This window comes from Austrofundulus limnaeus, unplaced genomic scaffold (assembly GCF_001266775.1).
Source record: "Austrofundulus limnaeus strain Quisiro unplaced genomic scaffold, Austrofundulus_limnaeus-1.0 Scaffold15, whole genome shotgun sequence".
Classification (NCBI taxonomy): Eukaryota; Metazoa; Chordata; class Actinopteri; order Cyprinodontiformes; family Rivulidae; genus Austrofundulus; species Austrofundulus limnaeus.
In genome coordinates this window covers 3064965-3075099 of record NW_013952417.1, presented here as the reverse complement: position 1 = coordinate 3075099, position 10135 = coordinate 3064965, and the positions used below count along the sequence as shown (strand labels likewise).

At 37.4% G+C, this 10135-nt stretch overlaps 1 protein-coding gene across 1 annotated transcript in view; it reads right to left on the bottom strand.

Annotated features, from left to right (window-relative positions):
• The window catches only part of sema6bb (sema domain, transmembrane domain (TM), and cytoplasmic domain, (semaphorin) 6Bb), a gene marked incomplete at its 5' end in the record, with an annotated part of 112044 nt that overhangs the window by 28925 nt on the left and 72984 nt on the right, over positions 1-10135 (bottom strand). The window contains 1 exon segment of the mRNA XM_014002896.1: positions 9730-9788. Within this exon segment, the coding sequence (XP_013858350.1) occupies positions 9730-9788 (59 nt within the window).

The window sequence follows — 10135 nt, the reverse complement described above, 5'->3', positions numbered from 1 at the left end:
GCTCGTATTCTGTCGAAACAGCTATATTAAAAGTGGCAACTTTGTCTCATAGGAATGTCATTGTGTAAAAAGAAAAAAAAAGATCCCATCAAAACGTTATTGTTTCCTGTTAGAGCAAAAAAAAAAAACTCCCTTTAGTTTTGTGACTTCATTGATATTTTACATTAATTATAAACTAAATGAACCAGCTTCATCAATAATTATTTATTTCAAGGATCCCCGTTACTCTCAATCATACCAGACTGCAGGGCTCCACACCAATGAAATATTAGAACAAACTTCAAAACAAYACAACCATTACAACTTCAAATCTCAGCTGAAAAAGACATGACTTCAAATTATGTATACATGTACATAATAAAAATTATACTGAAAATTAACACCTCGTTTCTCATCATTACATCATAACTGCACCGATATAAAAATTTCAGCTGATATCCAATATAAGTATTGCTGTTTTAAGCTCAATGCTCCAAACAGGAACCTCTCTCCTACTGTGCCTYGGTTGCAGATGGAGTTAGAGTTATCTTACGTTCAGGAACAAAGTAAAAAAATATATTTTTCCCAACACATACCTAATGCGTTTATTGTCATCTCATATGAGAGATGAAACGTTTAGATTCAACATACACCAAACATTAATGAGTAGTAATGATATTAATAAAACAACATTTTCATAATGTCCATATCTCTCACAAAGAGACACGGCTGCTCAAAATGATCTCATGGCCACAAGATAACGTTTTTTTTTTTGTTTTTTTTTTCCAGTTTCACAGGATGGGCACCGTATATTTTAGCCTCTGCTGAAAGTTTTTTGAAACTACAAAAATGAGTACACATCCTGAGCAGGATTCAGGGCCAACAAACTACAAACATACAACACTGACACACATATTTAAAATCTAAACCAGGTCTTTGTGTGTCTTGTGTTTCAGATTCACTAAAAGAGAGCATGAACTTGTGAGTACCTGTGTGTCTGCCTGTTTGCGCACATCTCAGTGCCTGAGATAAAGTAGAGCCCAGAGACTGGTAGACTTCCTGTACAGTAAAAACACATACACACAAACAGATGCAGAATTAAACCCAGACATTCCTCTGACCTCAGCTCTTTCATCAGGCGTTTCCTTCCCACAACATTTCATCTCAGTTAGCTGCTCTACAGCTTTGATCAGAGCGGGTTTAGAGGAAGGGCACGTCTTCTCTGCATACAAATACCTGCTTGTATTAGAAAGGAGTGGTGTGAGTTACGTTTTGCTTCCAATAAATGCACAGAGCAGCACACGAAACCACAAGTCAATATCCTCAGCTWTACTCAGCTGCCCTGGTTTCCCATCTTGAAACAGATCTGACTCTGTGGCCTTCTGACGCAGCAGAAACAGACTCCTTCAGTCATGTCGTCAAGAGCCTTATCCTCTTTTCATTGATTTTTTTTCTTTCCAATGACAAACGAGAGAAAAGCAGAAWGATGCAAATGCCAGGAGTTGGGTATGATAAAGAGATGGAGGGCAGATAATGACAGGGAAAGATGAAGAGGATGTGAGGCAGGTGGCTTACAGCGCCTCCGCAGAGTTACAGCCTGGCCTCGAGCCAGAGGAGGAGGCCAGAGTCCACGGTGTGACACAGGAGACAGCGGTGGCTCTCTGAGCCCATTTGTCACGCCGGTCCAGCCAAACACCCTGAAAACAGATGCTTCTCTCACCTCCCTGCAGCTTTCTCCACTCGCAAAAAAATAAATAAAAACACTTTGCCAACCAAGGAAAGAAAATGAAAAAAACATGAAAACAGAGCTACAAAAAGCTTCAAACAAAATTTAAAAAGCCCACTTCACTGTTTCTCTCCTTGTTTGTCCTGATGTTTTCTTCTCCCGCTTCTTTTTCACCCTTTCGACTTGATCTGTCTGATATTCTGAAAAACTTTGCCCTTTACATCCTCAAAGCTCGCCTTCTTTTCCTGATCTCTCAATCCTTTACTCGTTTTTTTCCCTCTTGCTCTGCTTTTTACTCCTTGATCTGATATCCACCCGACCTCCTCGTCCTCATCCTCTCTGCCCCCTCTTCCTCTCCCCTTTCCACAGTCACCCTTGATATCTATTCGACCGCCATCAGCGGGAGAAGAGATGAAAATCGATTCTCCCTCCAGCGTCTGCTTCCCTCTGGTTAAGGAGAAAGGAGAGGCAGTTAGCTCAGCTCTGAGTACGGCCGTCCATCCATCTCCCTTTGAGCTCCGACGACAAGTCGGCTCTCCAATCAGTGAGACCAGAGAAATGAACTGCAGGAGAGGCAGCGGAGGAGCAGGAAGTATAATGTGTAGAAAAAAAAACTTGAAATAAAATTTTCTCTTATAAATCTGAAAAGAAACATCATAATCTTATAGTGTTGATTTAATCAATTTAAAACAGATTCTCTGGAAGTGTCCGTGCAGAGATTTCTGGGGATTTTATTCCAGACTTTTGTTGAAAAACCTGACAAAAAGTCAAATCAAAGGGAAACTGGCAAAAAGGTTATATACGTGGAAAAAAAAGAAAGCTAAATCATAAATAAATTATTTAGATTACTTTATATTTATGATTCTCCTTTGTTTGTCTATGATGCAGTTAATATTAAATGTTCAATCATTAGTTAATGCAAACAGTTATTTAAAAAAAGAGTAATGTGGGGATTTAATGTAATCTGCGTGATTCCATAAACTGAAAAACTTTTACTAGTTTTCATTTTATAAACATTGGAATATAATTAAAGTAAATGAGAATTAGAATGTGACTGGATTGAAATGAATCTGTTAGTTTTTGTTTTGGTTATAGGGTTTTAGCTAGGTTGTAAGCGGAAAGCTATTTAGAGAAAAAAGAAAAAACAGTACAATTAAAAAAAACTTGTAATGAGGCTAGCTGCAGGGAAAACTTTTACTTAATAACTTTAAAGAGGGTAAAATAAATTCAGTCACCAATGAATTCTTAAGGCAAATATCTCACCATGTTTAGATTTAAGACAAAATGATCCCGAAGACACCTAAACATTTACAATAAAAGTAAGAAACACCAATAAAAGGCTTTGTAACTAACTTTTACTTCATTAAAAGTAGAGTTTCATGATAGAATGTAACCCAACGCCTTGTATGTGAAACTCCAAAAGATAATCAGTGGTAGATGTGTCCAGTTACTTCCTGAAATCTATCCTGTGGTTCATGAGATGTTTTGCTAACAGACAGGAAAATGACCATATCTTTTATCATTTATCATCTTTTGAGCTGAACTTATGCCTGATGATGATATAAACTTTATTTGAGAAGGACAATGTGCAACTCAAACATAAATGTCACCATTTGATGCACTGATTATAGCACAAGCTAATTCACATCTGCAGTCCCTTAACAAGTTAAAAAATGGACATAAAATACAATAATTAATACAAAACAGAAAATATAACACTACAAATCACAATATACAAACACTCGTGCAGACTTAATCACCAGCACACACAGTCATACAGTTACTGTTTACATATCTGAGCAGTTTTGAACAATTTTTTCAAACTGTTGAACTTTGGTGATTGTGACACAGATTATTTAGCTAAGATGTAAGCTAAATGTTAGCACACCGTTGTTTCCATCTTGCTTTAGCTGATCTTTTAAAATGAAGCTGGAAGCCATGAGAGGGACATTTTAGTTGGAGTTTAGTTCAGAACAAAAGCAAGCAAAGGAGCAGAAAAATAAAGAGTTTGCCTATTTCTTCTCAAAGAGATAAAGCTGCAGGAGTTTCTCTCATCTGTTGGGTCAAGAAGCACACAGGTGGAATAAGTCCAATGTGGAAGAAATGAAATATTCAGCAGGCAAAATGCTTCCATTTGTTAAACCAATTCAAATCCTTTAGGAGTTTGTGTGAAAGCACGTGTGTGTGTTTAAAAGTCCACAGATGTACAGTGTGTGTGTGTGTATGTGTGTGTGTGTGTGTACACAGTGTGTGTCCWGTATCTGTGGGGAACAAGGCTCATGAAGAGACGATGAGAGGAAAAAAGCTGACAGACACAAAAAGAGTGAGCAGGCGGTTTTCAAAGTCTTAGCAGTGTCAGTGACAGTTTGTCATGACAAGATTATTGAAGCTGTTTTTCCGTCATCCCCCGACTAAATATTGTGTTTGCAGATGGCTGCAACAGTCTTCATCCAACACAAAGACAAACAGTAAACTCAAAGGAGGAAATCTCTGTCAAATACAATAAAACTGTCAAATTTAAAAAGAGATTTGAGTTGAAAAAAAAGTGTTCTTAGCCTTGGGTTTGTCACATCTGAGGCAAAGTGTTGGTGGCAGGCGGTGATTAGCATATTTGCCTTAAAAAGTCCGGCAGTTTCTGTTCAGAGAGGAATACTGTTATCTGAACTTATTGTCAACCTCAGATTGAAGCAAACAGCTCAGATATTCCTGAAAGGCAGGAACAGAAAGCAGAACAGAACATCTTTTCATGACAAGACTAAAAAAAAATCTCAGTGAATAAGAACACTTATAAGAAATTGGGAACATTATCTGCTGATCATTCAAAACTCTTTTTGCGCATGTATTTGTGTTCCTCTAACAGAAYAAACCCTTTGAAAAGGAGGGTGTTTAAATGGATCATAACCATACATGTCAAGTTGTTCGGATTGTCCGTAAATTATACTGATTTCCCCCATTTTGCAGGTTTAAGGTCATATAGAGCCATCTCACAGTTTTTGTTTTTTCAAATCTCACTGATGTTTTGAAAACTCAGCTTAATTTTTTTTAACTTCTCAGAACTTTTGGACATTAAACAAAAAAMAAAACAAAAATACCTGCTCTTTCGCTAGAAATACGTTTGACACCTCGCCCTGTCCTCCTTTTCCTGCTCCTCAGCTCTGTAGATGTCTCCGCCCCACATAATGTCTTTCTCCGGGGTCACCCTTAGTTTTATTGCATGTGAGTAAAACAGGTAGTTTTGTGCAAATTAATTATTATTTCCCGTGTTTTTAAGTTTTTTTTTAAGTAAGTTTGACATGTATGATAGGAGAGGGAACTTCCTTATTTACCATTATATGTCCAGAGGCTTGACTTGTCTCAATTCATTCATTGCAGCTGACAWAGACCGCGGCCAATGCTGGCCACACCCTACGTGGGCCGTAGGTTGCTCGTGCCGGCTGCGTAAACGGCTGTGAAATTAAACGGTCTAGTATGTGTAGTAGTGGTGTAGTATATTTTATATCACATCGCTTCAGTTGTTTTTTCAAGGTAAAACTTCACAAAACTCGTAATAGAAAAATATTACATGTAAATAAATAAAAAGCATTAATAATTTAGGTTTAACCCCATTATTAGTACTTTTAACCACATTTTATTTAACAACTCAATGCAGCAAAAAAATATCAGCTAAGTTGGTAAACTTACATTTTAAAACAAATTCTTCAGCCCATGATAAATTTCCAAACTGCTGTAAAAAAAAAACTTTGCCATAAAACACTCAACATATTTGTTGACGGCACGATGAATCCTGTCATTCCTTTAGATACTCAGATGCAGCCTACGTTTTTCGGGGTTTTGTTGGCTGCTTTTGTCGGCTCCATGAGTCGGCACCTATGAATTGGAACAGCCTAAAGCACGGGGCAATGACGTGAGTGAACGACAAATGCGGCCGATGTCAGCTGAAACCCATGACTTGTGTCATGGCGGCCATTTTGATCAGGTTTCTATAAACAATGAGAGCCTCTGATCAGAGGCCTACAGCAGTGGTTCCCAAAGTTGTGGTTGGGACCCATTTGTGGGTCACAAAACATCAAGTGAGGTTCCCCAGATGAKTTCCAGACATCAATTTAAAAGCAAAAAAGTGAAATAGCTTTATGTTATGAATGCTAATGGAATATTTTCACCATGATAAAACCAATTTTCAAAACAATAATTAGAAATGAAGACACTTAGTATTGTAGTTAATAGATTTGTTTATATTGTTATTATTCCCATGTTTAGCAGAGTTATTAGCAAAGTTTGCATAAGTGGACACATACTGCCTGGGGTCGCAAATGTCTGCAACTGTTATTTTTTGGGTAGGAAGCAAAAAAGTTTGAAAACCACTGATCTACAGTGCTGTGAGGTTGGGGTAGCTCTTACATGTGGAGATAAATATTCAAGTCTAACCCTGAACTGGTTTTCTGCACACAATTTGGACTTTCAGTTGTTTCAAGTTTCTTTTAGTACTGCTTAAAAGGCTGAGTTTGCCTCCAACTCATCGACTAAAAAGGTGTTTTGGATAAAAGACGAAATGCTTCAACAAAGAAGAATCAATCCAGAGGACCTGGCTTCTATGATTTGTGTTGTAACAACGTGCTATAAGCTGTGACTGCAGTGAGCTGAACTCGTCTGGTTTGTGTTACTTTGCACTGCTCCTGTCTTGCTTATTATTGAAATTAGCTGCTTGTCTCTGTATTTTTAGATTAGCTGAGCTCTAGGACGTCAGCAACAAAACTGGTGGTGTTTGTAAWTTGTGATAAAATGTTAATTTGGACACCTTAAGAATTTTACTCCTAACGCAAGAAAATCCTTGGGTTTATCACTTATTCACAGTTGAGACGTAAATGTTTTTGTGGTGCAGGATGGTACATTAATTAGAACAGAAAATCAATTAGAACATTTATGAATTCCGTTTATAATTAGCTGTAGGGTTTTTACCTGAAGCACAATATGCAAAGCAGTATTAGTATATAGACACATGTAAAGGGATTGAGGGGTACATAAACAGTGGCTACTGTCAGAATTGGTAACATTTGTCTCACAGCTTTTATATAAATTTGTAAAAATGAATCACTTTAAGTATTTTTTTATTCTACAGGAAAATATTTTAAACTAATGGTTTTGATGACTGCTCACACGTACGTAACTATCTGAGACTATATTTGGTAAGCATTTAGAAACAAACAAGGCCATATATGAGTGAGACATCTGGTAATGGTCAAAATAAAAATAAAATTTAAATGCACAACTCTTATCAAAATAACAAAGACAAAATAAATAAATAAATAAAAAAATTGAAAATAAAAAGTAAATCCCCCTAAACAAAGTAAAGAGCAATTTTCTCTAATCCCCCCCTGATAGTCATTAGTTATCTAACACTGATACCACACTGGTAAATACTTGAACACTGATTAATATAAATCAAATGCACAGTTTGAAACATGGAAGTACAAATTATAATCAGATTATATTCTAATGATACTCCAAATACAATCAACTGTGTTTCAAATTAAAAGATGATCTGCAGAACCACCGGTGTCATGACACTAACATTATTTTTTTTGATGTTTTATGAAGTATTTTGAGGGTCCTGTTATTTTTTATTATAACGAGTTTGGCCATTTTTATTATTTGATTGTTTCTGTTTTTGATCTGTTTCTTGTGATTTTATGTCCTGTAGATGTCCCCTCTCGGTTCAGCTCCCTACACACCACCTGGCCTCCGTTAGTAATCAGCACACCTGGGCAGCTGTGGCTCAGTGGTTAGAGCAGACATCCTCCAACAAGAGAGTTTGAGGTTTGATAAWAACATGCAGTCATATGTCCCTGGATAAGGCATTCAACCCCTCATTGACTCTGATGTGTGTCCCATCTGTGTTTGAATGTGATCTAAAGCACTGAGTAGTCTCTATTGAATGATTTATTCAGATTATCTCTGTAGAGATGTTACAGAGTCTGTATGACTGTGTGTTGATGGGTAAACAGGAGCACAGACTGGGTTTGTTAAYCAGGCACTAATACCACTAATCACATGGCTTCGTTTATGAAAGACAACCCATTTTCTCTTATTCTTTGAATTTCATCACACATAAAGTACTTGAATGAGAACTGCACAGTCAGAACTCAGACGTAGGTCCAGTCAGGAAGTTAAGACTTCTTTTAAATATGAAGAACAAACAATGCTTCTCTCTTATCTCTGACCCACACTGGGATATTAACACTTTTTCAAATAAACAACTTCAATAACCAACCAACCTTTGTTCAAGTGACAGTTTATTATGGGTATCCTGATAGGTTTTCCTCAAACCAAGTACAAGTACTTCATTTTGGGTACTCACCAATACAGAGTACTTACTCAGTTAGAATGTAAATACTGCACAATGACTTTATTTAGAACAAGGTGTCTCTCCTTCCTTATACAGCCCTCTGACTGGATCAAATAAAATTTACAGCATGGTGTATACTTGTAAGAAATTCATAATCAATAAATTGGAAATCTGAATGAAATAGCAGAAAACCAGTTGATTCTCTTCCAGAAGGCTTTAYTCTCATCTGACTCCAATCAGGCCCAGAGCCTCTGTGAGTCAAAAAGGCCTTGGGTCTTATCAGAACCAAAACAAAAACGATCCCTCTCAAGAGCCCAGTGTCCCAGACTGACCTAAGGAAAAGACTGCACTATGAATAATGATGAATCAACCTCTTAACATATGCATCTGACTTCCTGGTCACACCCCTGTAGGTGGTACCTTTTACGTCAGACATTAAAACGTAACCAACTGTGTTTATATTACCAACAGAAGGAACACTTTGATAAGACACACTGACTCTGTTCCTCTGTTTAAACCATGTGGCTGCACAAATCCAATTCATTAGTCTCAAAATTTACTTCATTCTGTTGAAACATTTTAAAATAAACAAAAGTATTAAATAACATTTTTGTTCAAGTTGTGTACATTTCCTTAACGTTGAACTAACAAACGTTTCACTTCAAACGTAAACTGGAACACAAAGAGTGGAGCATTATCCCAGTAAGGATACTGGTATTGGTATCGGTTTCAAGCACCACTACAGTTTGTATAAAACTTTCCAAATGTGCAACTCTACAGTAGAGTTACGACACTTAACAAGAGGAATGTTCTTCACAAGTAAAAAGAACCACTTGTGTAACATGATCGGAGTTAAACGGAACACAGTCTGTTTGAGATTATGTGGAGCTGTTCAGATGTRTAGAACCAGCACTTTATTAACGTCCCGTGGATGTTCAGTCAAACGCCACAGATGAGCTCAGTGAAGACAAATAACAGGCTTAAGTTTGCCGTGCACAGAGTGAGCATCGGCCCCTAATTCCAGAGGTCACCCCCTGTGGTTGGCTGGTCAGAGGCTCTGAAGTGAGAGCACAGCATCAAACAGGAGAGCAGAATWAGACTTGTTCTCACTATTCAATATTTATCTGTTCTCTGCTCAGAGAGCACGGCACATGAACTCAGGCAACTTTCATAAGTAAAGGATTAATCTGCACGCTTTGGAATTAGTGCTCAGATCAAAGTGAGGGGACGTCAGGGGAGTATCTTAAAAAGCTCAGTGCATCTACAGCGGAGATTATGACTCACTTTTTACTTCTATTTCCATAATGACGAGAAGAAAGAGGGAGAGGAGTAAAAAAAAAATCTTCAAGCTGCAGATGAATATAATTAAATCCATGTAGATAGAACACTCCTCACCAGACTGAAGCAAAGTTAACTTACAAGTAAACAGAGCAGAAGGTCTAAAATAAACGGATTTTCTTGCCAAGAGAAGTGTTCTTTTGGAAGAAGAGATCCTTCAAGACACTGAAGTCAATTAGAACTTCTGTTTGTTTGTGGATACAACAACCAGGCTGATGCTCCCTGTTACTGACTCACTGTTTGCTCTGAAGGCACCAGTTATGTTAAAGATCAGGGCAAACCCAGGAGATCTATTTGCTCTTACACTTGTAAGCAAACACACTGATAAAAAATAGTTTCTTACCGTCACAGTCACCCAAGTGGGCCACGTTTCCGTGTTCAACATCTTGTTCGAATGGCAGTCTGCAGAGGATAAAAGACAGTCTCATTAATCAGAGGGCACTCAGGCTGCAGCACAGATCCAGACCAGTAGAGGAAAACTACCTCAGCGTTACAGTCAGGACCATATTACAGTGAAGAGCTAACCTACAAGTTCCTATAACAGAGACTGAAAAAAATTGTATGGGGTACCAAGTGTAGAATAAATTCATTAACGCATTTTCATTATTTAGCTCACTTTCTAACTGTAAAATCCTAGTAAAAAAATAATCCACTAAAATTAATTTTTTTAGCTCACTCTCCTTTTAATTAGCAAATTTTTACCAAAAGTTAAATTTAAATAGTAAACACTAGTTGTAAACATTGAATCC